General features: G+C 45.0%; 1 protein-coding gene and 1 pseudogene across 1 annotated transcript; one reads left to right on the top strand and one right to left on the bottom strand.

Moving 5' to 3' along the window:
* Window positions 1-588: 588 nt before the first annotated feature.
* LOC101569205 lies at window positions 589-1275 on the bottom strand (annotated as a pseudogene).
* A 2833-nt stretch (window positions 1276-4108) lies between these two features.
* Spink4 (serine peptidase inhibitor, Kazal type 4) lies at window positions 4109-14396 on the top strand. The gene is made up of 4 exons (XM_004631921.2): window positions 4109-4169; window positions 8956-8996; window positions 11244-11356; window positions 12890-14396. The coding sequence occupies exons 1-4, from the start codon at window positions 4109-4111 to the stop codon at window positions 12933-12935; spliced, it is 261 nt and encodes an 86-aa protein (XP_004631978.1). The 3' UTR covers window positions 12936-14396.
* Window positions 14397-14615: the final 219 nt, after the last annotated feature.

The following is a 14615-nucleotide window of genomic DNA, read 5'->3' as shown; positions in this document are numbered from 1 at the left end:
TAGGTTCATACTTTGATGGGAGGATGAATTAGGAAGTTTGTTACTATGAGTGAACCTTACTTTTGAGAAGTGTAGTGTTTTTTCAGAATCGGATGGTGAGTTCAGTACTTCATGGGATGCCCTTGATGTAAATCTGTTGTCTTTGGTTTTATTTTATTTATTTATTTATTTTATTTATTTTTGGCAGAACTGGGGATTGAACTCAGACCTTTGCACTTGCCAAGGAAGCGCTTATTCTACTGAGCCATCTCCCCAGCCACTGTCTATGGTTTTATTTTGAAGAATGCAGAATTTGATTTTTTTTTTTCAAGACAGTGGGTATATTTTAATTGAACTTTTCAGTTTCACAACATGAGGTAAAAGGAAATAGTTTTCCTTAACCAGTATTTCACACAGCTATAGTAAAATACTTTAGGTTTCAGGGATTTATAAGGGATTACATTTCTCAAAAAATGTGATCGAGTAAGTTTTACTTAACTCTTTGAAATTTCCAGTTGATTCTTTACAACAATAACAAGTTCTAGTTACATAAGTTTCAAGGCCAAGTTTTAATCACTCTGATGTTTTCAGATCTTAAGTCCTGCTGTTTCAATCCACTAATTCTACTTCCACTAATTCTACTTCAAAAATGAATTTTGCATTTGGCAGCATTTTGGCATCAGGCTGTCCTTTCTTTCCATATGCCCATTCTGGTTCAATCTCCAGTCCAGCCTTTTCACCTTTATCATAGTCAAAAGTGCCTCATCCCATCCTCTGATATCTTTGCCCACTCCAACCTTAAAACTTAAAGGCTTGGCATTTTTCTTCTTCTTTGGACTTGTTTGAATATTAATATCAAAAAGTGTCCCATCTTGTAGCGTTCCTGTGTACCAGTGGTGCACCACGTCTCCCTTTTTGGGAAAGTTGGTTTTATCTCTTTTTCCCTTTTTCAGAATAGATTTTGTGTTTTGGTGGACCCTCATCCTGAGTCTCTTCAGACTTGGTTTCCTTGGGCTTTTCTTCATTGAGCTTCACATTTCTCACTTGATCAGTCACTTTACTTATGCTTTCAGTACCTTTGAAACGCTTAGTTTCAAAAAGATGATTATAATCTGTAGCCAAATGATCCCTATTAGCTGTCTTAGCTACATTTTTAATGTTTCCTAATAATTTATGCTCTGCAAGAAATGAATCTGAACCGTGGTCCTGCAGACACTTGATTATGTCCTCCTTGGGCTGCTGTTCACTGCACAGCTGCTCCACGGTCCAAGCCCGCTGTGGCACAACGGACACCATCTTCCCCTGCTGCTCCGCAGCCCTAAACCAGCCTGCTTATAGGAAAATACTTTAGGGTTCAGGGATGCAGAATTTGAGCTTTCTGGTCTCTTGTTAGCAAAATTCCTGCCACATCAACAGAGATCTAAAGTCGAAAAAAGGAAGTGAACAACCCTTTCACTTTACTTCATTCCTTTTTCAATCTAACTTGGGACACTGGTGAAAACACATTAGGGAGTCAGATGGGAAATGAAGAGAAGCCCACAATCTTCATCATGTGCAAAGGCAGAAGGCAGGCAAGGGGCCAGCCCTGATCAGTCTGGTGGTGCTCACCTGGAGTGCATGTGGGTGCAGGAGGCCAGAGACAAACCTGGACACAGACACACAGACACAGACACAGACACAGACAGACAGACAGACAGACACACACACACACACCCCAAGTAGTCTCAGGGCAACAGATCACGTGGAAGGACTCTGCTCCAAACCATCCAACTGTGAAGCTGTCCCTATCACTGAAGGATAAATAACATCCAGATGGTGCTGCCGTAGAAAGGTGCTGCTGTAGAAAGGCTGGAGCAGAAGATGGGAGACTGAACCTAGCTTGCTGTCAAAGTCCTCCTCCCTTTATGAGATGGTGTTCTTGTTCTAGGACAGGAAATAATCATTAAATATTTGCTCTTCCTGGCTTAGCAATGGAAGGGTGGCTGCCACCTGCCTCAGAGACATCAATAGATCTATCTATATAGGTACCTAAGGTGGAGCAAGACGATTTTGGAATTTTTTTTATTTTTATTTTTATTTTTTGCAGAACCGGGCATTGATCTCAGGCCCTTGCTCTTGCCAGGCAAGCGCTTATTCTACTGAGCCATCTCCCTGGCCCCAGAAAGACAATTTTGAAGCTGAGTTAAAAACTACTGGTATCCTCAGGCTGGGCTCTGCTGCAGATCTGGGGCTTCTGATGGTTTGCAAAAGTACTGCGGGACTGCCTGATGCCCTCACAGGGGTTTTTCAATAAGAATTTTCCCACTGATTCATTGTACTATTCTTAAAATTTCTCAGTAGGCTCGAAATCTTCCAAAATGAATCTAAAAAAAAATGTATTTTTCAATACTGGGGATCAAACACAGGGCTCCATTCAGACTAGGCAAGCCCTCTACCATTAAGCTACACTCCCAGCCCAACATTGATGTTTTAACTTAAATATTTCAGAGTAAAGCCCAGAATTTGTAATTTTAATATTCTCCCCTGGGAAATCTAATCTGTAGGTCTGTAGCTGAGAATCTTTCACCTAAATAATTACAGAAAAGCATAAGTAAATATAAATTTATCATGCTTTTTATAACTTAGAAGTTCTTTGAGAGTAATCATTCATACAAATTATATAGGTGTGGAGGAGTTGTAGATGTTGCTCTTTCTTTCTTTCTTTCTTTCTTTCTTTCTTTCTTTCTTTTTTTTTTTTTTTTTTTTTTTGTCTTTTTGGTACCACTGCCACTGAGCTATCTCCCCAGTTGATGTTGCTGTTTCTTAAAAAGAATCACATCTAGCTGAGTATAGTGGCTCACACCTATAATCCCAGCACTTGGAAAGCTGAAGCAAGAAGATTGCCATAAGTTCAAGGTCAGCCTGAACTACATAGCAAGACCCAGTCTAAGAAAACATATGAGAGAGAGAGAGAGAGAGAGAGAGAGAGAGAGAGAGAGAGAGACCTGTATCTATATTTAACCTTTTAAAATACAAAGGAAGATGGGGCCCAGCCCTAGCTCAGTTCTTTAAGTGGCTGCTTCCACAATGCTGGCAGCCTCGGTTTGCTGTAGTTCGATCCCCACAACACTCCAGCCATGCAAAAGTGCCCTGAAGACCTTCAAGGAACAAAACACACACACACAAAAAAAAAAATAAATAAAATAAAAAAAAATAAAATAAATAAAATACAAAGGAAGATATAATATCTGCAAAGCTAAAGGACATCTTCCTCTCAATGTGTTGTTTGGGGGTGGGAGGAGGAGGGCCAGGCCATGAAGCACATGAAGCATACTATTAAAGGCATGCTATTTTGTTTTGCCTGCAGTTGTATCCACAGTTGTGCAGCTGTTTGAAATAAACAATAAAAGTAAAGAATTAGTTCTGTTTACCTTCACCTCATTTCATACTCCTCAAAATATTCTCTCATCTCATATCTTTATGGCAGCCCTGGAAGGGAGATAGAGCAGAATGATCATATCCACTTTGTGTATGGGTAAACTGAGATCTTGTTAAGAAAGTGACTTTTTGAAAGCCAGGCATGGTGGTGCACATCTGTAACTTCAGCACTCAAGAGGCCGAGGCAGGAAGGATTGCTATGAGTTTGAGGCCAGCCTAGACTACATAGTGAGACCCTTTCTGAAGTCACAGAGTTGGTTGGGGGAGGCACTGGCGGAGGCAGCCTTGTCTCCAGTCCTTTTCTCTGCCTTTTACCATCTATTCACTTTTTTTCATCTCTGTTTTTGCCTCCCCTATTCCCTCTATGTCCCTGTCATCCCCTCCCCATGCGTTGGTCTTTCTGTTTTTCTCTTCACTTTACTTCTCCCTGCTTGCTTCAACACTCAGACTAGAATCAAGTTGTCTAAACTTTTACTCACTCTGGAAATCTGCCAGGCCCACAGCCACAGCCACACGTCACCACCAACTCAGCATCTCTGCCTTAAGCAAATCCTTTCCCAACTCCAGGATGCAAGGATTAACTTGGGGTGACACTCTGGGCTCCAACTGGTCCCAGATAAGATAAGGGTGGGGATGGCAACTATAAACAGGTCTGCCTTCTTCCTCCTGCCAAGGCCTGGGCTAGCTGAGACCGCACCAGCTCAGGATCAGCATGGCTATCCACCTGGGGGTGGTTACCCTGGCCTTGGCTGCCCTCCTCATTGTGGACAGGGGTGAGTGGGCAGACTCTGCAGCTTGGTGTTGATCATTGAGCTTGGGGTGGGGGCAGAGGTAAGCCTGGAACACCACATCAGGGCCCAGCTTTCCACATTGGTCTTTTGTTTCACATGTGTACCCTCCACTGTGGTGGGCAAAGCCTAGCTAAGAGAAAGAAATTGGCTCCAAATTCTGACCTTGGTTCATAATTGCCACCCCTTCCTCTTCCTAGGGCTTCAGCTTTTCCAGCTATGAAGTAAGAGATTGCTCCAGCTGAAAGCTTCACTAAGCATTTACTAGGCTAGAGGCGAAGGAGGCAGAAGGAGAATGTGGGTCTCGGCCCTTAGGAGAGCCAAGCAGGTGTGATGGTTGCAAACTAATGGAAGATAAAAAAGACTCAGCCTGGTTTCGCTGACCTGCTGTGCTGCTCCAACAGGCTGTCATTGGGGACTGAGCACATCCATGGAGCCCTTGGGAGCCCTGGCATGGAGCTAGACAGACACTGGAATGGGCCACCCGCAGGCCTGGGGCATCTCAGCACATCACAACAATTGTGTCAGGTGCTGTTCTGGGACCTTCACACATTAGTGATCAAAACAGAAAAAGTACTGTCCTGATAGGCAATGGGATATGGGGAAAGGAAAATAGACAAAAAACAAAAAAGGTACAATAGACAAGAAGGCTAAGGCAGGAGGACTGCAATTTTAAGTCTTATCTGGGAAACTTAGGGAGAACCTGTCTCAAAAAAAAATTTTTTTTAAACATAAAAGACAATTTTTTTAAAAGATTATTTTTTATTTTAAATATTTATTTGTGTGTGTGTGTGTGTGTGTGTGTGTGGCCAGCTCAGCCCACCAGGGGGCGGGGCTGGCTGGCATGTGGTGCTTGGGGATTGAACTGCAGTCCCTGTGCTTTGCTAAACTTGTTCTAAGTAGGTGCTTTAGACCACTGAGCCATCTCACCAGCCCAAAAGATTATTTTTTAAAAGAGGGCTGGGGATATAGTTCAGTGAGAATCTGAGTCCATAGTACTGGAAATAAAGAGGGGAGAGAAAAAAGGAGAGAGAGAGAGAGAGAGAGAGAGAGAGAGAGAGAGAGAGAGAGAGAGAAAAGAAGAAAGGAAGGATACTACATTGAGCTGGGCATGGTGACTTAGTGAGACCCTGTCTCAAAATAAATAAAAAAGGCTAATAGTATATCTGGTTCAATCCCCAGTACCACAAAGAAACAAACCCAGCCAGTATGTGATAAAGGGTAAAGAAAGTAGGGAGCAATGGGAACTGAGAATTTTGCAGCTGTGTAAATCAGCAGAGATGTCTCATAGAAGCTGATGTGAGGGGAGCTAGAAGCAGGTAAGGAGGGCATGCAGAGGTATTTGGGAGAAAGGGATTCCAGGCAAGCGTCCCAAAGCAGAAGCACTCAAGAAGCCAGTGTGGCTGGGGTGAGTCAGGACATGACAAAAACAGGAAATGAGTGGGCAACTGGGAACTCCACTAAGGCCTTGTGGGCCAATGTGAGAGTCTGGCCTTTTCGCTAAGTTAAAATGGGAAGCCCTGGAGAGCTTTGAGCAGTTACAGCTTAAAAGAACTTCTCTAGTTAAGGATAGACTCAGTGGGAAGCTGGGAGAATAGTTGGGACCCACATGGACAGAAGCCATAAGTTATAAGGCAATCCCTGGGATGACCATTTCCCCAGGGGGCACAGACCTGGGGCCTAGGTAGGAGGAATGGATCTCAGGGCTCTGGTGGGTCACTCGCAGCTCACTCCCAGTCTAGTACCCACTCCCTGAGAAGTTCATCTTGGACCCTTTCAGGGTCTTCCTTCAAGAGAGGGTCCCTATAAACATTTTAGATTTCCACTTGGCTCTTGTGAGAAGACGGCACCTTAAGTCCAGGTCAAAGGAGGCCTAGGGATAAATGCAACTTTCCCCCTGCATCCCCTAGTAAGACATGCTAAGACCATGGATTCTGAATGCTCCCTCCCCAGGGTGCACTTTAATGGTCAATTCTTGTGTGTGTGTGTGTGTGTGTGTGTGTGTGTGTGTGTGTGTGTGCAGGGTCTCACTACCTAGCTCGGACTTGTAGTGATCCTCCTGATTTCTGCCTGCCAAGTGCTGGGATTACAGGCATGCACCACCATGCCCAGTTTCCATCACCAGCTCAGTGCACCTGGGGGCAGGGCTGGCATGGCATGCCGTGCCGTGCCGTGCCAGGGATCAAACCCTGGCCCCTGCACTTACCTAAGCAAGCGCTTAGTCTGCTGAGCTATAATGCCAGCCCTAGTGGTCAATTCTTAAACATTGTCTTTGTACAGCATTGAGCAGATGCTACATGGGGACAGATAAGGAGCCCCTGAAACTTGGGATCATAGGGGAAAAGGAATGACCCAGGGAGTGAGACAGCACAAGCTTTTCTGATGTAGCCTAAATCCAGGTCTGCTCGGGAGCTGTGCAGGACAATGGGGAGGGCATCTGGGCCTTGAAAGACTGGGAAGATCCAGTCACGAGAAACTGAACCAACAACCCCTGTTCCAGGAACAGAATGCAGAGGGAATAGGGGTTGAGGGACATGAAGGATGTATTAGCAAGTGAGCCCAGGGAACATGGCTGGGACCAGTTCCCATAGTGCCTTAAACATAAAACTAAGGTGCTCAGGTCCACAGGGAGGCTTATCGGTCTGGACAGAGCCAGGGAATGTTTTCTTTTTGGTAAGTTATATACCATAAAATGCATAAATATTATCACCTAACAGGTCTTATCAATGAGCTTTAACCATGCACCCACATGACCCAAACCTCCACTGAGCTACGGAACATTTCTACCACCCCAGAAATGTCTCTCCTGCCTGTCCTCTCCACCCTGCCCTCTGCTCCATGCCCCGGGCCACCACTGCTCTCCACCTTCCCCCCCACAGGCCAGTTGGCAAGCCCTAGAATTTCACACAAATGAAGTCACATGCTGTGTAGTCTTTTATGTCTGCTTGCTTTTGCTCAGCAAAATGTTTTTGAGATTCAGCCACATGATGTGTACCAGCTGTTTGTTTTTATTGCTGAATAGTATCCAGCTGTATGGAAGTGTCACAATCTATCCATTCTCCCATGGAAGGACACTTGAGTCATTCTTAATTTGATCAATTATAATCTGGAAGAATTTTAAGCAGTGTGGCAACAGAACTGGATGTGCACTCTGATGCCCCACAACCAGGCATATCAGAAGCAGCAGTCTCAATCTCTTTCTTCCACTCTGCCTTGGAAATCTCTGGTAATAATAATATTTCTTAAAAAGGTTTCCTTTACACTTCTAGTGATGGGGAACTCAGTACTTCCAGAGACAGACTCCTTCACTCCTCATTATTGCATAGCTCCCCTGGAAAATTCCTTTTTAAATTTTATTTTTATTTTTATGTATTTAATACAGGGTCTACAGGGTCTACAGGATCTCACAACATAGATCGGACTTGTAGTGATCCTCCTGTTTTCAGCTTCCCAAGTGCTGGGACTACAGGCATGTGCCAACACACCTAGTCTCAGTCACAGTCTCAGCGCACCCCAGGGGCAGACTGGGGTCGAACCCCGGCCACTGCACTCTGCCTAAGCAAGTGCTTTAGTCCCCTGAACTGTCTGGTCAGCCTTACAGACAGGCTTCCTGTGGAACCAAACTCACCTCCTCAAAGCCTTGTGTGAATAGGCTCTGCTCTTTTAGTATATGTGCTGCCGAAGCAAACACAGGCTCTGTTCTTTGTCAGCCCCAGGACAGCCCTTTAGAGACCCAAGGAAGCATCTTGCCCCTCTCTCTCCACAGTTTTGCCCACCTGTGCCCTTAGAAATGGGTCTGGTTCCCATGCTTGCCTGTCATAATGTCACATCAGTTTTTTTCACATCCTATAAGCTATTCTGGCCTCTCTCCTAAGTCATTCAAGTGCCCCAGGAATCAGACTATAGGATCTGCATGTCATTTATGAGGAGTGACACCCATGAGGGAACAGGAAGATGGCAGGGCAACAGAGGGGGTCACATGACCCCACAGGGAGATCTGGATCTGGTGTGGCCCTTCAGCACTGCTTGAAAATGGAGACGAGGGGGTGGATGGGACCTTTGTGCTCACATCAATAGGTTTTCACCATTAGATATGAACAATCTCTGGGTAGAAGATGCAAATTTGGGTGAGGCAGTACCATTTTCCCAGCATAATTCCTAGGAAGGGACTTTCTGTGAGTAGCTGACACTCCTAGAAGCTGGGGAAATGAGTGTGTCCGTCCTGCAGTGGGCTATGGGTTACAGATTACAGATAGCAACCACTACTGCCTCCCTCCTTCTCTCTGTAGTAACAGAAGTGTGAAAAGTAATTATAATCACATATTCTCAATGCCTGGCATGTAGTAACTGCTGAATTATCATTATCATTGTCATTATCATTATACAGGACACAAATTCCAAAGGGATCTAATCAAGAACAGTCACCTCTCTAATCCTAACTATTTTTATATAATCCAAGATCACATAAACTCATGCCAACTTTCTGGTAGCATCATTGTCTGGTGATTCACTGTCTCTCCAGACTGAGCAGTGGCTAAGCCAGGTCTCCAGAAAAGGAGAAATAGTACTCAGATCCCAGGATGGGGGTACCCAAAGCCAACATGGTTTTTGTTTTGTTTTGAATGGTAGAGACTAAATCCAGGGGATGCTGAGCTATACTTCAGCACCTGCCTCGAACTTGGCAGTCCTTTTGCCTCAGCTTCCAAGTAGCTAGGGAGGTATGTACCACCATGCCCAGCTAACATCACCTAATTTTTGTTTTGTCTTCCAGAAGTGCCAGTGTCCTCAGGAAAGTTCATTTCCGCCAGAACGGTAAGGCAGCTGGTCACTCTTCTGGCCCCCTGTAGAAGGGTCTTCTCACCCATGCTAGGAAACCAGCATTGTTAGTCTCCATATTCTTGCTTGCTCCTCAATGACCCCAAATTAGTAAGAGTGGCTCCCTGAGCCTCCAAGTCTCCCAGATTACCTCCTTCAGTCTAGAGGGCCCAGTCCCCTCATCAACATCCTAGCCTGGTCTTGAAGCCCTTGGGATCTGCCCCAACCTGTTCTCCTAAGACCCTTTTCTGTGAGTTCTCCCCTGTAGACTCAGCAGAAAAGAGTACTTTCTCTGCTTTAGGCAGAGTACACAGGCCATAGGGTTCCGGCCAACGAGGTGCTCTTCCATACAGAATGACCCTGTGGGGTATCCAGCCTCCCCAGACACACTTCACTACTCATCCATGAAAACCCTGATTCTATCTTGGCTGCATCTGATATCTCTAGTGATTCCAAGGCAGTGGCACTGGCATCGTTGGGACTCATTCAATCCACCCCTTCAAGTAGGTGAATGAGAAGGCTCACAGTCAGCTTCCCAAGTGCAGCCTCAGGATATTCCCCACCAGCTGGTCAGAACCTGGCTCCATGCACCTGGTGCCACAAAATGAGCCAAACACAGTACTTTACCTACAGCAAGTCAGGTTCATTGGTAAGCATCTTACACATCTTTGACACAAATATACAATGTAATGCATTAAAAAACCAAACACACACATACTATAAATAAACTTTTACTTTTATAGTCACCTTAAAATTATGGTACAGTACAATTGTAACTAAATTACCTTTATTTTTACTGTTACCTTAAAATAGTGGTACAGTACAGTACAACAACCAGCATATAGGGGATTGCATGGAGTGAACTGACAAGAAGAGTTACTAACTGAGCAAAGAAGGTAGAGTAGAGCCATCTGTGATGAGAAAAAAGAACTACTACTCAGATATCACTGGATCGTTTTTTCAAGAGGATCGACAGACTTGAATCCATCAAAAAACTTGTGTTGTTATCCATACGAGGTGTGAATGAAATTCCCTCATGCCTTTTATCTCCTGCTCATGAGCCTTCCGCTCCCCTACCCTCCTCCTCCAGTTAGTGACTATCCCACTGTACTGTACTATAGCACACAGCAGCACAAATGTGACAATGTCCAGCAGACACATGGGCTACCTCAACAATTTGTTTGCATCCATGAATGTTGCCAGTGTGAGGTCCATTTGTCTCTGTGGAAGTTCAGAACTCAAATGTTCATAAATTAGGGACTTACTGTAATTATTTTAATCAATCTCATGTCAAAGGAACATTATTGTTTGTAAATTTTAAAAATGAGGAAACTGACATTCTGAGAGTAGAAAGAGCTCATTCAAGTTTATGTGGATAGGGCCAGCTAAATAGCTCAGTGGATTAAAGTGCCTGCTTAGACACACACAGGGGCGGGAGTTCGATTCCGGGCCTGCCATGCTGGCCTTGCCCACGGAGCGTGCTGAGATGACAACTGAGACTGGCCATGGTGGTGCGTGCCTATCATCCCAGCACTTGGGAGGCTGTAAACAGGAGGATTAATACGAGTCTGATCTATACAGTGAGACTCTGTAAACCCTCTCCTAAAATACTAAATAAATAAATAAAAAGTTTATGTGGATGAGTTAGTCAATGACAACACTCTAGAGCCAGGCCTTAACTGCTGTACCACACTAACTCAGGCATGGCTTGAATTCCTTTGAGACCAAGCTTCAATTAAGTTCCCTGCTTCATTTTTCCAGTCTCCCCTTACTGTTCCACCTTCCCCCCATGTGACTGATCAATCACACAGGCCTGGGCAAGCTTGAGAGTCCCTGGAGACAGAGGCCTCCTGGAAATAAGAGTGGCTCCATCTCCTGGGGTCCCCAGGTATACCAGCAGGGGAAATTCTAGCCCAACTCTGAGTGTATGAACCAGTCCCCAAGAGCTTGCAGGCACAAACTCACTCTGCATACATATACACAAGCACACATCTGAATGTTCACACACCTCAGCTCAGCTGACACAGGTGCATACTTACACACCCTGCCAAAGGCACACATATACAGTCATGTACACACAGATGCAAACACACTCTGGGGTCCTCTGGCTGGTTTCACGTTTGCTGGACTCAAATTTGAGTCTTCCTGAACCAGTCTCCTCTTTTTCTTTCAGGCTATAAGGGCCCTGGGCCCTCCCCACTCCTACTAAATCTGAGTCCTCTCCCTTCTCTTCTGTGTCTATAGCCTATCTGCGAGAGCATGGCAGAACCTCCAAATTGTCCCCAGACACCTAATCTCATCTGTGGCACTGATGGGGTCACATACAAAAATGAATGTCATCTCTGCTTGACTCGTATGTAAGTACCCCGGTCCCCTTTTCTTGGATAGGCCCCATCTCTAGTGCACACAGATCTGAAAGGACAAAGATTTAATTGGCTGCTTCCTTCATACACATATTCGGCCTGAGCAGAGTCTTCCAACCCTAACCTCTAACAGAATGAGCCTATATAATCAAGGAAGGCAGAAGGTTCTAAGAAGAAAGCAATAGTGGACTTTGAGGGGACAGAAACCCATTTTGTTTGAAACAGGGTCTTGCTATGTACTCTAGGCTGTCTTTGAATTATATTGTTCAGCTTGCCTGGAACTCAGTCCTCCTGCCTCAGCCTCCCAAGCGCTGGGATTACTGGTGTGTGCCATACCTGGCAAACCCTGGGTTCTTTTCCTTGTTCTGCTAGGTAATCTCATGTGTTCTTTCATTCCTCAAGCAAAGAATTATTGAGTACCTGCTCTGTGCAAAGCCACTGAGGGTAGAGCAAAGCACAGTGGGATAAGACAGCATTACTTGTCTTCTGGAGCACAGTGTGTCTAAGGGGAAGCAAGCTGATGGCAGTTAATTACAGCACAGAATGCTCAAGGCTCAGATGGGACACACAGGGTGCCATGGGAGCAGGGAAGGGGCATGCCAGGGAAGACTGCCTGGAGGATGGGAACTCCTGTGCCCAGCCCTCAGGAGGGACAGGTAGAAACCAGGTAGAAAAAAGGGAAGATGTTTCAAGTGGGGAGGAGGTACAAATAACAGCTTGGAAGGAAAAGCACATTTCTACAAAGGAAAATGTGAGGCTTGGATATGTCAGAGTATAGTTTAAGGGAGAATGACACAGAGGCACTGAGTTAGTTCAGTGAGCAGAGAAGGGCCATCTACTTAATCTCGTTTCTTCACTGATAAAATCCTCAGTCAGTCTAGAACTAAATGAGATTATGGAAGAGAAGCTGCAAAGCTCTAGACAGATGTGGTTTGCATGAGGAAATATAAGTAGAACAGAGCATTGTCCTGGCTTTTAAAATGATCATAATTAAAGACACATGGCTGAGATACCCAGTGGGTAGAAATGATAGGCTCCATGTGCGACTAATTGGGAAGGGGGAGGGAAGAGGTAAGAGTAATGGGTTTGTTTCTAATTTATGGGTGGCTGATGGTGTCTTATGTTGAGATGGGGATTAAGTAGATAGTGAGTGGCAGCTCTCGGGAATGATGCCCGGTATATCCCAATGCAATGTGCAATGAGCAGCTGCATGAACAGGCAGGGCAGGTCCAGGCTGGACACAGATCTAGCAGCCACTAGCATGCAGTGGAGGTTGAAATCTCCCAGAGGAAGGCTATGGAAAAGGGAAAAATCATAAAAGATGTACCCATGGACCCTCTAGGAGTGCAATGGTGAACTTTTTAGTTTTCAATAATACAGCCCACTGAGGCACACATGCCCTAGGTGATTCCCTCCATCAGTACATGGGTGGGGACTCACTGTATCCAGATGGACCGAGGCTGGTCCTTAAAGGCTGTGTGACAGTTCCAGCAGAGGTAACCTCACCCTTGTTTCCTGTGATTCTAGAAAAACCAAAAAAGACATCCAGATCATAAAGGATGGTGAATGCTGAATCCAAAGGAGTGCCTTGAGCCATGAAGCTTTATACTAAAGAACAGCAGAGGGCAGAAAAATGTGATGTAAAATAAAAGATCAGCCATCCGATCAGCGATGTGGACCAGTGTCTTGGGAACTTGGGAGGTGGTTGCAGATCTCCCACTGTCTGCCCTGCTCGAAATCTGATGTGCAACTCCTCTCCATCTCTCTGATGCTTCTCAACCATGTCACATGTCCTCTCAGAAGTCCCAGTTATCTTCTGCCTAATTGAGAGTTCAGCCTCTCATACTTCTTACTGTTCCTGCCTGACCTGGCCTGCCCTATTTGGACAAGGATCTAAATGAGATCAATACCATTCAGGTGTATGGCTCAGCTTCACCCTTCTTGACTGTTGCTGATGGATATGTAGAGCATGCAGACAGCAAAACACAGCAATTTAACACAGGCACAGTACACAAGCTGTGTTGTGTACACAGTACAACTGGACTACTTATAGTAATATTGAACCAGGTCATTAATATTCAAAACCATAAGCTTCCCCAAGCCCTGAGTGCCCTCCCACACCCCTGGGCCACACAGATTATCCCTGGAAAGGTCTGCATATCTCAGTGTCCAATGTCTCAGGTTAACTAACTCCTGGCACAAGATTCCAGAACTGTTTTGCTCTTTAAGTCAGCATCTACTGGCTGGTTGACATTAGACACAACTCCAGGCACACACAGCACACAGACACTCACAGTGGCCCCTGGGGACCCACAGCATCCAGAAATTCCATGAGACCCAAGCTTACAATATATGCCAAAGTCTATAGGAGGAGCTCTTAACAATGGTGAATGTGTAGAGGCCTGGCCAGGTGGGAGCAGTTTCATACAACTCAGATTTCTGCCCCAGGGGTTCGAATAAGTAGGAGATACTGTGAGAAAACATATCAAAGGGGAAAGCAGGGCAGGGAAGAAAGGAGCCAACACTGCCTGAACCACTAAAATGGAACCACCAGAACGAACTGCTGCTGATGGATGCACAGGTACAGGGACTAGGTCTTCTATAGTTCCCATTACCACTGTTGATAAACTTGCTTTCCACCTGCATACGAATGATGTAGGATTAAATTTGGCTGTGAGACAGAAAACCAAAATTGTAGTGGTTAAAGAAAATAGACCTCTGCTCCTATATTGTGACTCTGCCAACCCCACAACACTATTCTCAAGGTCCAAAACAGCTATTCCAATTCCAGCCATCGCATCTATATTCAAGACCACAGAGAATAGGAAGCAGCCTACCACCTGCCACTGAACAGACACACACACACACATACATTGAAAGCTTAGAACAGTATAGCCCACAAGAACTTCTAATAATGTGGCCCAGCCAGGAATGAGACATAAGCCTGTAATCCCAGGTACTTGGGCAGCAAAAGGACTATAAATTTGAGCCAGCCTGAAAACTTAGTGAGAACCTGTCTCAAAATAAAAAGTAAAAAGGCTTAGAATGGGGCTGGGAAGATAGCTCAGTAGAATAAGCACTTGCCTGGCAAGCTCAAGGTCCTGAGTTCAGTCCCCAGTACCATTAAAAAAAAAGGGTTTACAAAGTAATTCACTAATCTGGAGTACATACTGAGATCCTATCTCAAAAATAAAGAATGTAGTTCAGTGGTAGACTCCCCCAAATTATACTTCAAGACCACATAGATTTTATA

The sequence above is a fragment of the Octodon degus genome, unplaced genomic scaffold (genome assembly GCF_000260255.1).
Source record: "Octodon degus isolate 3935 unplaced genomic scaffold, OctDeg1.0 scaffold00045, whole genome shotgun sequence".
NCBI lineage: Eukaryota > Metazoa > Chordata > Mammalia > Rodentia > Octodontidae > Octodon > Octodon degus.
Note: the sequence above shows the minus strand (reverse complement) of the source record. Positions and strands in the feature narration are given on the sequence as shown.

Excerpts from the sequence above, each read along its gene's own strand:
- Spink4 (XM_004631921.2), top strand. The coding sequence starts at position 4,109 with ATGGCTATCCACCTGGGGGTGGTTACCCTGGCCTTGGCTGCCCTCCTC. Across the intron at positions 4,170-8,955 it reads CCTCCTCATTGTGGACAGGG|AAGTGCCAGTGTCCTCAGGA; the intron begins GTGAGTGGGCAG and ends TTTGTCTTCCAG. Across the intron at positions 8,997-11,243 it reads AGTTCATTTCCGCCAGAACG|CCTATCTGCGAGAGCATGGC; the intron begins GTAAGGCAGCTG and ends CTGTGTCTATAG.